The sequence below is a fragment of the Bos javanicus genome, chromosome 7 (genome assembly GCF_032452875.1).
Source record: "Bos javanicus breed banteng chromosome 7, ARS-OSU_banteng_1.0, whole genome shotgun sequence".
Taxonomy (NCBI): domain Eukaryota; kingdom Metazoa; phylum Chordata; class Mammalia; order Artiodactyla; family Bovidae; genus Bos; species Bos javanicus.
Window position 1 is genome coordinate 71,204,811 of NC_083874.1, and position 16,935 is coordinate 71,221,745.

The 16,935-nt window shown below is 39.1% G+C and overlaps 1 protein-coding gene across 2 annotated transcripts in view; it reads left to right on the forward strand.

Annotated features, from left to right (window-relative positions):
* The first annotated feature begins 1,249 nt into the window (after positions 1-1,249).
* Positions 1,250-16,935, forward strand: part of TTC1 (tetratricopeptide repeat domain 1) — a 48,855-nt gene continuing 33,169 nt past the window's right edge. The window contains exons 1-2 of one of the 2 annotated variants that reach the window (XM_061424235.1): positions 1,250-1,340; positions 2,413-2,773. In XM_061424235.1, the coding sequence (XP_061280219.1) occupies positions 2,444-2,773 (330 nt within the window). In that variant the 5' untranslated portion in view covers positions 1,250-1,340; positions 2,413-2,443. Of the gene's footprint in view, positions 1,367-2,412; positions 2,774-16,935 lie in introns of both variants that reach the window. The other variant, XM_061424234.1, reaches the window with a different exon arrangement.

Consider the following 16,935-nt stretch of genomic DNA (forward strand, 5'->3'; position numbering starts at 1 on the left):
TCTTAGTTTTCCTCTGAAATTTATAGCCTATCACACCAGAATTTAACAGGACTTCTTAAAGATCATAAGACCTGACCACTTAACTTTTTGAAGGTCTTACTGTATTTAAAAAAATAAAAAATATAAAAAGCTTTCTAAAATTCTGATATATTTTTAATATTTACTTTGGGCATATTAAAACTTTTGATTTACACAAAAATATAACTGTATGTATAACCTAATTCAGGCACAAATTCAAAAAGCAAATGTTATACCCTTCTTGAAAAAGTCACTTCCAGCTTTCTCTGCAGTAGGTTCTGTGAATTATAGAAAACTAATATTCTGCTGTTATCCTTGGTTATGTATCTGGCTACCTTAAAGGGATATCTCAGTTCTGTATTCCTAGTGGGCAATGCTTGGGGTCTAATTAACATTCAGTAAACATCTCTTGAATGAATGTATAAGCCAACAGTTCGCTTTTGGTTCCCAGACTGCTTAACACTCTCAAATATTATTGAGGACCACAAAAAGCTTTTGTTTATGTGGGTTCTATCTGTAACTGAAATTACTGTAATATCAGTTTATTAATTCACTTAAAATAACAATACACCCATTATATGCGAACATAAACAATCTCTCAATAGATAACTAAGTTTTCCAAAACAAAAAATGTACATATAGTGAAGAGTGGCATTGTCTTACATTTTTGCAAATCTCTGGCTTAATAAAAGACACCTGGATTCTCATTGCTCCTGCGTTCAATCCATTGCGCTATCACAGGACACATATCCTCTGGAAAAATCCATTGTACATTCATGAGAGGAGTATAAAGTGAAAAGTGAAAGTGAAGTCAGTCGTGTCCGACTCTTTGCGACCCCATGGACTGTAGCCCACCAGGCTTCTCCATCCATGTAATTTTCCAGGCAAGAGTACTGGAGTGGGTTGCCATTTAACAATTTATCAACACTGTTTTGATCTAGCTGTAGACCCCTTTCGACAAAAATACACTTTGAGAAACATTAGAGGGAAAACTATTTTTGAACAGGTTCATGCTTCTGTACACAGCACAGCTGGCATTTGAGAGGTCAGAGCAGAGGAGTAAAAGGAACATTATAGAAACAGCCTTTCTGTTTTCCTTTTTTTCTCCAGAGCCCGGTATCGCGGAGTCTCGCCGTAACCCAAGATGGCAACCATCGCTCATTTTCAGTCCGTACAATGACGTGATAGAGCGACAGTGCCGCACCCTCTCCCTGAGGTTTTACTACATTTCCCAGGATGCTTTGCCAACGCCGACGATATTGGCCGGCGCCGACGGAAGAGCACCTGACTGAGCGGAAGTAGAGATCTCAGAGGCGAGGAAGGTGAGGACGAGAGGAACAGTGAAGCTGTGAGTAGCCACATGGGTCTTTAGTCTTGGCGGTGAGGGACACAGCTAGGGGAGGAACGTTTGGGAAGTGTAGGGGTGGCCCTCCTTAACTCAGGAGCCTCAGACTCCTGTGTTCTTACACTAGGCCTGGGAGCTGGGAAAAACAAAACGTTGCTGTGGAGGCAAAGTCTCCGTATTAAAATCGTGCTGTTTAAAGTTTTCTTGGGACGAAATAGGGGCGAATTCGGGTTTTGTCGCAACCCAAGAGTCTGCGTGATTTTACTGCGACCGGAGGAGTGGAGCTGCTGACGGTCTGACTCAGCGTCTACAGCACTAGTTCTCAATTGGCTGCACCTGAAAGTCACCTGGGATGCCGTTTTAAAACTACAGATGCCCTGGCTCCACGCCAGACTAGTAAATCAGAATCTGTAGAGTATACAGTCTGGTCAGCAAGACTTGCTAAAGCGTTTTGAGTGTTAACGTTGTGCGTCCAGGGTTAAGAACCACGCTTTTCATGGCTAATTCTGACCCCTTCGGGAATCCTGATTAGGGCTACCAGAGCCAAGGCCTTCCTTCCACTGTAACCTGCGTGGGCTGTATCACATGCAAGTGGGTGAAGTTGATGATTGCTCTGTTGGCACGGATTATATTTTGAACTCTACCAGAAACTTATTTTTGAGCTTCCTGCGGTGGTGCTGGAAATTATTTACGACCTGGTTATTCAATCTGAATAAAAATTAGAAACGCATCGTTTTTCTTGCCATTGTTTTCGCTTCTGCCAATTTTTTGCAACCCTGAAAAACTAGGAGCAGTAGAAGATGGAAGAATCACATTAAAAGCGGTGTCTCCTATTGGCTTGTAAGAAGTTCTGAAAAGGGTAGCAGTTAGAATTACATTTGGCATTATTTGTGGGCTTATGAAACCCTTTATGTATGAATATATAATTGAATCAATGAAAAGAAGTTAGGATGTGATTTGAATTTTGATGCAGAAGTTTGTTTAAATGTGATAGTTAGGATTGGATAGGCAGGTAGATGGCATTACTTAACCTATTTTCTCTTTCGCAGTTTCGGCTTCACCTCCCTCACTGATTGAGCAATGGGGGAAAAGTCGAACTGTAGGGTTCCAGAGGATCTGTTCACTGGTTTGAAAGTTACAGATCCCCAGGAAGCAGAGTGTCTTCACCCTCCAGTATCCAGTGGCAAAGAGCAGCATTCCCAGAGCGAGCTGCTCAAGGATGTCGACGCCCAGCACCAGGAGGACCAGGGGGAGGAGGAGTGCTTTCATGACGCCAGTGCCTCATTTGAGACGGAGGAGCCGGGAGCCGACAAGCTTGAGAACAAACCTGAGGATGATATGAATCCCTCTGAACTAGATGAAGAATATCTAATGGAGCTGGAGAAGAACATGCCAGATGAAGAGAAAAAGGTACATATTCTATTTAGTGTGCATGATTTGCCACATAAACTTTTGTAAAGTGCTAAATTTGATTGATACTGTTATCATAGATTGCATCATTTGTGGTAAAGAGTGACTTGCCCATCTGTGTCCTTATTGCTTTAGTAATGATGCATCTGAGATAAATCAGTGACATGGTGGGGCCGCATTGAGTGTATCTGTTTAGCGAAGAAGTTTCCACTTTTTTTCTGTGAACTTTGTTCTTACTTTCATCTTGTGTAACTATTTCTTATATATATACCCTTTAGCTTTTTTTTAATGACCTTATTGATGGTTGGCTGCTGAAATTCCTGTCGTGGATATTTTTTGGTCAGACTTTAGAATTTGGTATGCTGCCTGTTTGTTAATCCTTCTTTAGCAAAAAATGACTGCCTGAATATCCTGGTGTGATTCGCTTACAGAGGGCAATGACTGGGACCTGTGTCATTTACATTTTGTTCTTGAGGAACAGAATTATGTGTGATAGTAACTCATTTGTTAAGCACCAGTAATATGCCAGCCACTAAGCTTAAAATGTTGCTTGTGTTTTCATTTAATCTTTACAACATGCCTATGAAATGTATACTGTTAGTATCTCCATAAGATAGCAACTTAGGGTAGTACAGTAACTTGCCTAAAATCACATATCTATTAAGTAGTAGAACTGTTTCTCAAACCCAGATCTCTTTGATTCCAAAGGTAAAATATAATGCAGAATTTAATAACAAAAACAACTGTCTTCCTACAAAGCAGATCCACTAATAAAATGTATATTGTCCTGCTACTCTGCCCCTGGGCTAGTGACTGAGCAAGCATTTATTTTGGGAGACAGAGGCTTGGTGTCTTCTATATATTCTTCCTTCTGATCTCATAAGCAAAGTGGCTTAATGAGGTACTATAACATCTGAATTTGTCTGCAGAGAATATGAGTGAGATTTGTAGCTTACGGCTCTGAAGCACTCACTCAGTGAACAGGTTATGACGCATTGGTGATGCGCTGAGATGGTAAACATGCAGTGTAATGATGGGCGGGGGAATGTAGCAGGAAGTGAGGAGAAGCATCTTAGGCACTTTTCATTATCAAATCTTTTGGTTTTAACATGCATGTGTTAGCTTTTGTGCTAGTGTGTGCCACTAGAGGAGAACGATAAAGGGCAAAAATGAGCCAAGGTCATAAACTACCTCCAGCAGAAACGGCTCAGAAAATTAAATCAAGTACTATTTAATAACATTAGAGAAATGATTTTCCAGAAAGTGTTTGGCTTAATTTTCGTAACACTGGTCCTTTTAAAAGTTAAGATATAATTTACATGTTGTAAAACTTTAAGTTATAATGTGTACTACTCACTGAGTTTTGACAACTGTGTATACCTGTGTAACTCACAGCAGTTGTAGTATTAGCTTTCTTTTATGATGCTTTGATAAATATCTTTGTGAAATTAATATTAGGAAATCAGCTAAACAGATGAAGAAATGTCTCTGTTGCACATAAGGTTTAGTTTTATAGGTCATTGGGAAAGGGATATGTTTAAGCTTGATTCTTTTAAAGTAGACACAGTTCAGATAATTCAACAATAAAAATAAACACAAAGGGCCACACGGGAAGACTTTCAGTCTCAGTAATAATTTTTAAATGCAAATTAAAACATATGTCATTGCTCAGATGAGAACATTGTTCGGATGTTGACAAGAAAAGGAAGTAGCAACTAATGTACCAACAGTGAGAGTTTGAATTGCTATATCATTTCTATAGTGTACAGATAGCAAATTTTTATATGAGCATTTCTTTAGATCAGGGATACCATGGAACCTTCTGCAGTGATGGAAATGTTCTGTATCTCCACTGTCCAATATGGTAGCCACTGCTACTACATTTTAACAGTCATCTGGCCATTAAGCAGGTAAAATATGGCTAGTACAGCTGACAAAATGAATTTAAAAATTATTTTTTTAATTTTAGTTAATTTAAATGGTCGCACATGGCTGGTGAGTACCATAAAGACGCTTTGCAGGATCATTCATAATTTCAGAAAACTAGAACTAATGTTGAACAGAGGGGATTACTTTAAACAGTTTTGGCATATTTATGTGTGGTGTACAACATAATCATTAAAAAGAGATAAATCTTGTATCAACATGGATTAATGCCTGAATGTTAAATGAATTAAGCAGGTGTTATAATATAATTTATAATAAATATGTATTTGGTGTTTATCCAGTTCCTGACACAGAGTTCCTAAGACCTTTGACATTTCCTAAGTGGAAAGAGATGAAGGTTTATTTTGTTATTCATAGCAAGGCTCTTTCAACCACATCTGAGTTAATGAGATGACTTTGGGAAAACCCCTAAGGATGAGGTCTGGTTGTCAGTTTGGGGCTCTCAGCCCCACTCCCACTCCACCCCACTTCTGGGGAGGGAAGAGATGCTGAAGGTTGAATTAATCAATCAGGCTTACTTAATGAAAGCTCCATAAAACCCCTAAAGGATGGGGTTCAGAGAGCTTCAGAGTTGATGAGCACATACAGAAGCTGAGAGGGTGCATATCCATAGAGCCTGGAAGCTCAGTGCCCCTTCACACAAACCTTGCCTTACGCATCTCTTCCATCTGACTGTTCCTGAGTTATATCCTGTATAGTAAAGTGATAATCTAATAAGTGAACTCTTTTTCTGAGTTCTCTGAGCCCCTCTAGCAAATTAGTTGAACCTGAGGAGGTTGTCGTGGAAGCTGTCCATGTATAGCCCATGGGTCAAAAGCAGAGCTGACAGCAGCAACACGGGTGGACTTGGAGGTCGTTATGCCAAGTGAAAGAAGCCAGAGAAAGACAAGTACTGTATGATACCACTTACATGTGGAGTCTAAAAAATAAAGCAAAGGGGTGAATACAGCAGAAAAGAAACAGACTTGCAGAATCAGGAAAGCAACCGATGGTTACCAGTGGGGAGAGGGAAGAAAGGAGGGGCAGTATAGGGGTAGAGGAGTAAGAGGCACAAACTACTGTGTATGCAATAAGCTATGGGATGTGCTGTACAACACAGGGGATATAGCTGATATTTTATAATAATTAGAAGTGGAGTGTAACTTTTACAATCATGGATCACTGTGTTGTACACCTTTATATATAACATATAATATTGTGCATCAACTGTAGTTTAAAATATGTATAAACAGACCCCCCCCAAAAAAAAAACAAACAGCAGTGACACCCTGGACTTGCAGTTGCCATCTGAAGTGGGGATGGATCCAGGCTTGTGGAACTCAGCCTATAACCTGTGGGGTCTGGCACTGTCTCCAGATAGATTGTGACATAATTAAGTTAAAGTGTAGCACACTGGCTGCTGTCCACTGTAGAGCTGGAGTTGTTTGGTGTGGGAGAAACTTCTACACATGTTCTGAGTGAGTGTTGAGAGTAAAAGAGACATGCAGGTGTTTTCTTTATCAGAGGTTATAGAACAGTCTGGAGAAGGCGATGGCACCCCACTCCAGTACTCTTGCCTGGAGAATCCCATGGACGGAAGAGCCTGGTGGGCTGCAGTCCATGGGGTCACGACTGAGCGACTTCACTTTGACTTTTCACTTTCATGCATTGGAGAAGGAAATGGCAACCCACTCCAGTGTTCTTGCCTGGAGAATCCCAGGGACGGGGGAACCTGGTGGGCTGCTGTCTATGGGGTCGCGCAGAGTCGGACACGACTGAAGCAACTTAGCAGCAGCAGCATAGAACAGTCAGTGATTCCTTTTAAGTTACAAACCTGTGTGAAAATAGTTTATACATGAAAATACGTTAATACAGGAATGCTTGGAAGGGTATACACCAAATTATAAAAAGTGAGTAGCTCTGAAGGATGTGGTTATTGGAGAATTTTCATTTATATTTAATATAATTTTATAATGTTTGCAGGATTTTTTTTTATGGTAAGTATATGTTACATTTATGACCAACATCAAAAAAAGTAACTCCAATTTGAGTATATAAATAAATAAAATTTCTATTCTTTATAACCAGGGCAGACTTTTTACTAAAGTAAGTACACAAAGCTGACCTTTGGAGATTTGGGAAAGATTTACTATCATAGGATCTATGTATTGCCAAACATATCAGGTATCAATAGCTGAAGTCTGTTATTCACGTTGACTTGACTTGCCCTGTGGCTGAGAAGATCCAGGCTCAAGTGAGTGCCAGTTCTCAGCAGAACTCGTAGATTAGGAGTAATGGAGGAGGGAGGCAGTTAAGGTTTGGTTAAAACTGGCAGAATCTCTTCAAGAAAGCACTGTGTGTGCACGTGTGTCTCAGCAGCAATCCTGACTATTTGTGAAAACTTAAATGTAGACATGAGTACACAGAGGGATGGGATTTTTAACTCACATTTGAGATGTACTAGATCTGCAAAGCAAATAAATGATTTTTAAAGGCTTAACTGAGGTGGACTTACCTGGTAGCAGATGAGAATTATTACTATAATAATACTATGATACAAAGATGCTTATAGTTTGGGAAACTATAGAATATATTTCTTTGTGGTGGTATTGATGTAAGAGAATCATTTTTTCTGGGCTGCTTATCAAAGTGGAGTTCTCTGGGTATTCTTATGCACACACTAAAATTCAAAGACCACTCTCTTGGAACCTTGCACACTGTCTTCCTTCATTAAATAGCTGAGTAAGTAAGGTTTTCTCTCTCCCATGAGGGCCAGTAATTGCTCTTACAGATATCAGAGATTTTATCATTCATTTATTCAAGAAATATTTGCATTTCTTCCACATGCCACACATTGTTTGAGACATTTAGGAATACAGTGGTGAATAAAACACTCATCTCTCATATTCTAGTTGGGAGGTATGGGTGGAGGTGGGGGGAGTGATGAGAAACGCATGGGGCCTGGTGGGATGGGTGGGACTACTTTATTTTTTTTAATTGGAATATAATTGCTTTACAATATCGTATTAGTTTCTGCAGTACAACAGCGTGAATCAGCCATATGTATACATGCATCCCTCTCTCTAGACCCTCCCTCCCACCCCGTCCCTCCTCTCTAGTCGTCACAGCACCAAGCTGAGCTCCCTGTGCCGCGCCGCAGCTTCCCGCTAGCCCTCTGTCCAACACATGGTGATGCGTGCACGTCAGTGCTGCTCTCCCCATTCGGCCCACCCTCTCCTTTCCCCTCTGTGTCCATAAGTCCGCTCTGTATGTCTGCATCTCTATTCCTGCCCTGCAGGTAGGTTCATCGGCACCATTTTATAGATTGCATATATGTGTGTTAATATATGGTATTTGTTTCTCTCTGATGTACTTCACTCTATGTTATAGATGCTAGGTCCATCCACATCACTACAACTGACTCAGTTTCACTCCTTTTTATAGCTGAGTAATATTCCATTATGTACCTGCACCACATCTTTTTTATACGTTCATCTGTCGGTGGACATCTGTCTAGGTTGCTTCATGTAGGCAGGACTACTTTAAATTGGTTGGTCAGGGAAGACCTGTCTGGGGACGTGCCATTTTAGGAAAGACTTTTCGGGAAAAAGGAGTCAAGTGTGTGAGGATCTGATAAGAAAATATTCCATATAAAGGGAGCAGTTAGTATAAAGGTTGTACAGTAGCTGTAAACTTGATGTATTTTTGGCATGGGCTTCCCTGGTGGCTCAGATGGTAAGGAATCTGCCTGCAATGCGGGAGACCTGGGTTCTATCACTGGGTCAGGAAAATCCCCTAGAGAAAGGAATGGCCATCCACTCTAGTATTCTTGCTTGGAGAATCCCTTGAACAGAGGAGCCTGGCGGGCTACAGTTTATGAGCATGCAAGGAATGCAAGGCCTGGGAGCTGGAGCAAAGTGATTAAGGAAGAGAATGGGATGATGAAGTAAGAGAGAGTCTGATGATGGAACACCTTGAGAGCTGTGAGTAAGGAATTTGAATTTTTTTCCGAGTGCACAGATGGAAAACAGATGGGAAATTTTAAGCCAGAGGAAAGATGAAAGTTATTAACATTTTATTGATATTCTGTTGGTCATGGGGACAGGGATGGTGCAGAACACTGAGACCAGTTAGGGCTTAATCTGTAGCCTGTGAAAGACGATGGTAGCTTGAACTGTGGACTGAGTGAAGATAAGTGAATACTTCAGGATTCATTTTGGAGGAGAAGTTGACGAGGCATACTGGATTCCTTTGGGAGGGCTGGACAGAGGAATAAGTATGATTCCTTGGCTTTGGCTACTGGGTAGCTGGTGATGCCCATTAGAAATACGCAAATGAGGAGGGCTTTTTGAGCTTGTCAGGTCTCTGGTGATTTCATTTTTGTGTGCAAATGAAAAAGGTTTTTTATTTGTGAGCGAGAGCGCAGATTGCTTCCTTTTAACGGATTTGCTCCTTGTTGCCAGTTGTGTGCACATCGAGTTCATTTACAAAAAGTCTGTTGCTTGGTGAGCGTGGACTCAGAACATGTTGTTTCTGCGATTTTAAAACATTTTCCGTAGGTTCTGAAATTGAAAGGATTGTTTTTTGCTTTAGGGCTGTTTAATCTTTAACCAGGAATAGTTATTGGTTTAGTGCTGAAGTTCTTTATTAGTCTTTCCACTGTCACTCCCATATTTCTTAAATCCCACATTACTTTATCCTTTTGATTTCCATGTATCTGCTGCCTCATTGCATTATATTTTTTTAATATTATTTGTTTTATTTATTTGTCTGTGGCTGGTCTTAGTTTTTGCACTTCGGATGTAGTTCCCTGACTCGGGATTGAACTCAGGCCCCCTGGATCGGGAGCACCGAGTCTTATCCATTGGACCACCAGGGAAGTCCCCATTGCATTGTTTTCATAATCTTATCAGTGTTGTTGTAACTGTGGGCATGATTACCAGGAACAGTTCTCTCGATTGCTTCCAGAAAGTTTTTAGTAACTTAGTGCCCTGCATATTCTGTTAACTTCATGAGAAAACCCTTTCTGATTTGTTCTTTTCCTTTTATTTCATTTCTAATGTGCATTCTTTTGAACTAAGCTTGCCATATTTAATTTTATAGCGTTTACCAGTATTAAGTTTAATGAATGCTACTGACAAGTGATTAAATAAAATCCTAGAATTTAAGAACTGGAAGGGACCTTAGATTTCTGATCCTGATTTTAAACCAGGGGAAGTAAGGGTCGTTTACTCTAAAACATTTGGAAGTTATTTGCAGATGAAAGAGTTAAAATGGCATTCAGTGTTTCTTTTGTTTACTAAGGAAGATCTCATTGTGTAGATAAGTGGTTCTCAAACTGAATTGTGTCTGAGAATCACAGGAAACTTGCTAACCATGCAAAGCCCTGATAAGTGTCTGCTACCACAAAATTGTGAGGTAGCAGCCAGTAATCTCCTTTGTTAACAATTGAAGTTAGTTGATTAACAGCGTTGTGTTCATTTCAGGTGTACAGCATAGTGATTCAGTTGTTCAATTCAGTCGCTCAGTCATATCTGACTCTTTGCGACCCCATGAACCGCAGCACTCCAGGCCTCCCTGTCCATCACCAACTCCCAGAGTCTACCCAAACCCATGTCCATTGAGTCGGTGGTGCCATCCAACCATCTCATCCTCCGTTGTCCCCTTCTCCGCCTGCCCTCAATCTTTCCCAGCATCAGGGTCTTTTCAAATGAGTCACCTCTGCGCATCAGGTGGCCAAAGTATTGGAGTTTCAGCTTCAACATCAGTCCCTCCAGTGAACACCCAGGACTGATCTCCTTTAGGATGGACTGGTTGGATCTCCTTGCAGTCCAAGGGACTCTCAAGAGTCTTCTCCAACACCACAGTTCAAAAGCATCTATTCGATTCAGTTGTACTTTTTCTCAATTATATTTCTTTATAGGTTATTACAAGATATTGAATGTAGTTCCCTGTTCTATACAGTAAATCCTTGTGGCTTATTTTCCATGTCATTTTGGTTCAGGTAGAACTGTGACTCCACTTTGGGAGACAGAGAGCTAGATGGATGCAAATGATTAAGCTTCCAAAACAAGAAGTATTGACTAACCAGTATACTGACTCCATCTAACATCAGAAGAAGAGCTTACTAATAGGATATATATATATTTTTTTTACCCTGATCTTGCGCTCAGGGTTCTAAAAGATGAAAAGAATGTAAGCAGTACCAAAATAAGAAATTTATTTCTGTTGAATTGAGTTTTGGGAGATGGGATTTTCTGAGTTAAGAAACAGGAAACTGTTTCCAAGATCAGTTGTCTTTCCTCAGAAGGACAAGGCTTAGTGAGAGGTTCTAACTACAGCTTCAATCTAGAGATTCTCCCTCCAAGCTCCTAGTAGACTAATAAAAGTGACTTGTGGAAAGAGCGAATGTGTGAAGCAAATGATGTCTTATTTCAAAGAAGACAAAACTGAAGCTTCTGTTTCCTTTTTAATGATAAACCATTCCCTTCAGGATAATTTGTAGGTCAGTGTATCTAGCCCTTTCAGTGTAGGGATTCCTTTTCCCATCTAAACAGGGCTGAAGCGGAAAGTTTTGTCTGTGCTTCCACTTTCCAGCCCTTTAGCAAGTATGTAACTTTTTTTATTCCTCTTTTTTAGCCAGATAAGATTGATCTCTGTTTGCTGCTGCTGCTGCTGCTAAGTCGCTTCAGTTGTGTCCGACTCTGTGCAACCCCATAGACGGCAGCCCACCAGGCTCCCCCGTACCTGGGATTCTCCAGGCAAGAGCACTGGAATGGGTTGCCATTTCCTTCTCCAATGCATGAAAGTGAAAAGTGAAAGTGAAGTCGCTCAGTCGTGTCTGACTCTTCGAGACTCCATGGACTGCAGCCTACCAGGCTCCTCTGTCCATGGGATTTTCCAGGCAAGAGTACTGGAGTGGGGTGCCATTGCCTTCTCCAGATCTCTGCTTACTGTGCTAGTTTGTACTTTTTTATTTTGTAGCAATTACTTTACAAAGCTGCAGGGGGAACCAGAGAGCTGCTGATAGATTTACAATATGGAAATTAATCTGCGGATAGTGAACCTCTTGTTTTTCTCCCTGTTGTCTATAAACACATATTCACTACAGAATTATTTAATTATGAGAAGTTTTTTTTAATGTACTTAATGCAAGTTTTTATCATTTAATAATGATAGAAGGCATATACACTTGTAAGTTCCAAGTCAAACTTACTGTATTTATGTTTTGTTCACTGACCTAAAGTATAGGAAATATCCCTAGCCAGCCACTGCATCGAGAGGGTCTCTGGTGGAGAGTGGATGTTTTGTGATTAATAAGGGAACGGTTGAACACCTTCTGATATTTTTTCCAGGTTACACCAATATCTAAAGTTGTGTCAGTTGAAATTCTGTAGGATTCTGAGTTACAGAAAGCCATTCCCTACACCGAGCTTAAAGAGGAATTCACCTGTTTTTTCCCAGTAGTTATAGATTTTTACATTTAGATCTGCAGTCCAGTTGGAGTTTATTCTTGTGTGTAGTGTGACATAGAAATCCAAAGTTTTCATTTTCCAAATAACTACCAACTTGTCCCAGGACTGTTTCAAAATGTCCATCTGTGCCTCGAAGATCTAGGTATATTTTAGTGTCAGCTGGGTTCGTTTCCTTTCCCAAATGCTTACCTTCTTCCTGTTTGTCAGATTATCATTTAAATTTAGGTTATAGTGGCATTAGAACCTCATTTAGATTCAGATTAGATTACCAGAGATTTGAGTAGTAATAAAATTTTAAAATAACTGGAGAATTATTTTAAAAGTATAAAAGCGTGCTGTGGAGATGGCTTTCTGCAGTATAATATTTTAGTTCTTTCATAAAGGACTGTGCCCCAAGTCATGTGAAATTATTTTACCCTATGACCCAAGAAAATAATTTCCTAGAAAACAGAATAAAAGATCCCATGCATCTGTATATTTGTAAGGGCAAAGAATAAGGGAGACATGGGTTCAATCCGTGGGTTGGGAAGATTCCCTAGAGAAGGGAAACGCTACCCACTCCAGTATTCTGGCCTGGAGAATTCCATGGACTGTAGTCCGTGGGGTTGCAAAGAGCTGGACATGACTGAGTGACTTTCACTTTCAAAGAATAAGTACTTGCAGATTGAATTCATCCATCTTCAAGGAATCCATTTTGCTAACTTACTGGAAAATGAACTTGGATTAACTATAGAAGAAAAACCCAAGACCAGTGGTACAAGTCCCTGATTCACAGTGAGGTAGAGGTTTATTTTTAACATAGGTCTCAGAATCTTTATAGATCAGATCTCTGTGACTTGATGACATGTTCTGAAGTAGTGTCATCTTCTTTCAGGTGCCCTAATTCTTGGTAGCAAGGGAATTTAAAGTCACTTTTTCTTCAGGACAGTGAAACGTGTAAGCTCTGTGCTTTTACCTTTGTGCAGCAGTTTCTATGTCTTGCTCAGTTATTTCTTCCTGCAAACAATTTGTTATTTCCATACAGTGAAAAACAATATACTCTTGTAGTTAAAAGCATGAGGGGTTAGACAGATCTGTCCTAGTTCCATCATTTAACTTGGTGTAAGGTGGGATAATAGTACTACCTTTCTCACAAAGTTATTGTAAGGATTAGATGACTAGCACATGAAAGCAATCAGGCAGTGTTAGTTGTTCGCGAAGTTGTAGCTAAACTTCAGTGGAGTGTAGTCTGCAAAATACTTAGGGGCCTAGAGCAGCCTCTAAGATCTTTGGAGTCCTTTCTGGATACGTTTCTCACAAGGTGGCAAGCATAAGTGAATATTTCAGATTTTTAGAATTATGTTAACCTCAGTTAATAATACATAAATTTTTCTTCAAGTTAATTTATGAAGAACAAATTGAGTGTTTGCTGGGGGATGTGGGACTGGGGTGAGAAAGAAGGTATTACAGATTTGGAAGGGACACCTGGGAAGCGTCTGAGGTTCTGGCAGTTTGTCCTCTTTATGTATTTTATAACTTTACCACTTTACTGTTAGTTAGATATCCGTTTTTATAACTATTATATTTTCCTAACTTGACTGTCCTATCATCATGAAATGTTCCTTGTCTCTAGCAATATTTCTTGTTTTTAAAACTATTTAGTCTGATACTTCTAGAGGCACTGCTATAGACAATATTTTCATCCTCCCTAAATTTATATCTTAGACGCTTACTCCCAATATGACGGAATTAAGAGATGGAGCCTTTGGAAAATGATTAGGTCGTGAGGGTGGAGTACTCATGAATGAGATTTGTGCTCTAATAAGAGATCCAAGAGCCCTTGACCATTCTGTCACATGAGGCTGTAGTGAGAAGACCCTTAGGATCCAGAGAACAGGCACTCACCAGATATTGAATCTGCCAGCCCCTTAATCTTAGACTTCCAGCCTCCAGAATGCTTGTTGGTTATAACCCAGTCTTTGATACTTTTGTGATAGCAGCCCAAACTAAGACATCCACTCTCTTTTATGGTTACTGATTCATATATTTTTGATATCCTTAAACTTTCATCCTGTTTGCATGTTTGAATCTGAAGTGTGTCTTAGAGACAGCATGTAATTGGATCTTCTTAATTTCAGTCTGACAGTCTCTGCCATTTCATTAGTGCTTAGTCCATTCACATTATGCTTATTGACATGGTTAAATTTATATCAGACTTTTTGTCTTCTATACGTCTCATGTCTTTTATTCCTTTTTCCTTTACTACAGTCTTTTGTGTTAGATAATTTTTTTACTGTACCATTTTAATATTTCTGATTTAGCCATCTGTTTCTTAGCTAAATTTTCTTGAAAGTGAAAGTTGCTCAGTCATGTCCAACACTTTGCAACTCCATGGACTATACAGTCCATGGAAATGTCCAGGCCAGAATACTGAAGTGGATAGCCTTTCCCTCCTCCGGGGGATCTTCCCAACCCAGGGATCAAACCCACGTCTCCCACATTGCAGGCAGTTCTTTACCGGCTGAGCCACAAGGGAAGCCCTAAAAGAGAAAATAACGTATTTATAGAGCATTTGGTGTATTTCCCATTTATAATGCCCTTCATTTCTTCATGAACTTTTACTGTCCATTGTCATTTTCTGTCCAAAGGACTCCCTTTAGTATGTCTTGTAAGGCAGGTATGATAGCAGCAAATTCTCTGTCTTTATCGTGAATGTCTTTATTTAGCCTTTATTTTGAGGTATGGTTTTCCTAAATATCTAATTCTTGATTGACAGTCTTTTTTATTTTACCATTTAGAATGTGTCATTGTACTGCCTCTGCCCTTCATTGTTTCTGGTGAGAAATCAGATATTGACAGTTTTGTTGTTCCCCTGTACTTGATAAGTTGTTTTTATCTTGTTGCTTTCAGATTTTGTCTTTGAGCACATTTGACTCTGGTGTCTCTAAGAGATGGATCTGTGTACTTGGGGTTCACTGAGCTTCTCGGATCTTTAGATTAACTCTTCATCACAGTTTTGAGATTTTTAGTCACTTTTTCAAATACCTGGTCTCTCCTCATTTCTGGAACTCTAATCACATATATTGTGACAGGTCCATTTTCCGCCCCCCCTGTCTTTTTTTCCCGCCCTTAGTTCTTCAGATTGGATGTCTATTGCTCTAACTTCAAGTTTACTTATTCCTTATGCTGATATAAGTCTGCTGAGCCCATCTGTGAATATTTTATTTCAGTTATTGACTCTTCCATCTTTGTTTCATTTTGTTTTTCTTTGTAAATAATGTCTGTCCTTTTTTCATGGATCTGTTTTTTTAAATCATTGTCATCATGCTCATTTAAGTTTTTAAACATACTCCTTTTAGTTTTTGCAACAAATTATTTATAACTGGTTTTTTATTTTTTATCATCTTAAAATTTTAGAAATTTATATTGGAGTGTAGTTGATTTATAATTTGGTTAGTGCATATATACAGCAAAGTGAATCAGTTGTGTGTGTGTGTGTGTGTGTGTATATCCATTCTTTTTCAAATTCTTTTCTCATATGTCACCACAGAATATTGAGTAAGACTTCCCTGTGCTATAGTCAGTCTTTATTAGTTATCTATTTTGTATTTAGTAGTGTGTGTATGTTAATCCTAATCTCCCAATTTATCACTTCCTCCCTGTGTTTTTCCTTTGGTAACCATAAATTTGACTTTGAGATTGGTGGGTCTGTTCTGTTTTGTAAATAGGTTCATTTGTATCATTTTTTTTATTAGATTTCACATATCAGTGATTTCATATGATATTTGTCTGACTTAACTTCAGTTAATATAATCTTTTGATGATGGCCATTCTGACCAGTGTGAAGTGATATCTCACTGTAGTTTTGATTTGCATTTCTCTAGTAATTAGTGATGTTGAGCATCTTTTCATGTGCTTTTTGGCTATCTGTATATCTTCTTTAGAAAAATGTCTGTTTATATATTTCACCCATTTTTGATTGGGTTGTTTGTGTGTTTTTTTTTTTTTTTTTTTGAACTGCATGAATTGTTTGTATGTTTTGGAGATTAACCCCTTGTCAATTGCATTGATTAAAAATATTCTCATTCTGTGAATTGTCTTTTCGTTTTATTTATGATTTCCTTTGCTGTAGAAAACTTAAAGTTTAATTAGGTCTCATTTGTTTATTTTTATTTTCATTACTGTAGGAGGTGGATCAAAAAAGATATTGCTGTGACTTACGTTGAGCCTATGTTTTCCTCTAAGAGTTTTATAGTTTCCAGCCTTACTTTTAGGTCTTTAATCCTTTTCATTTTTGTCTGTGATGTTAGGGAGGGTTCTAATTTCCACTATTTTACATATAGCTGTCCAGTTTTCCTAGCACCACTTATTGAAGAGACCATGTTTCTGCATTGTATGATCTTGCCTCCTTTATCACAGACTAGTTGAAACTAGGTGCGTGGGTGTATCTCTGGATTTCCTGTCCTGCTGCACTGATCTTTACTTCTGTCTTTGTGCCTGTGCTGCATTGTTTGGATGACCATGGTTTTGTGGTATAGTCTGCAGTCAGGGAGCCTGGTTCCTCTAACTCCCATCTTTCTTTCTCACGATTGCTTTGACTATTCAGGGTCGTTTGTGTTTCCATACAAATCCCTAAAATTTTTGTTAGCTAATTCTGTGAAAAATGTCGTCAGTAATTTGATAGGGATTGCATTGAATCTGTAGATTGCTGTGGATAGTATGGTCATTTTGACAGTATTGACTCTTCCAATCCAAGAACACTATATATTTTTCCATCTGTGT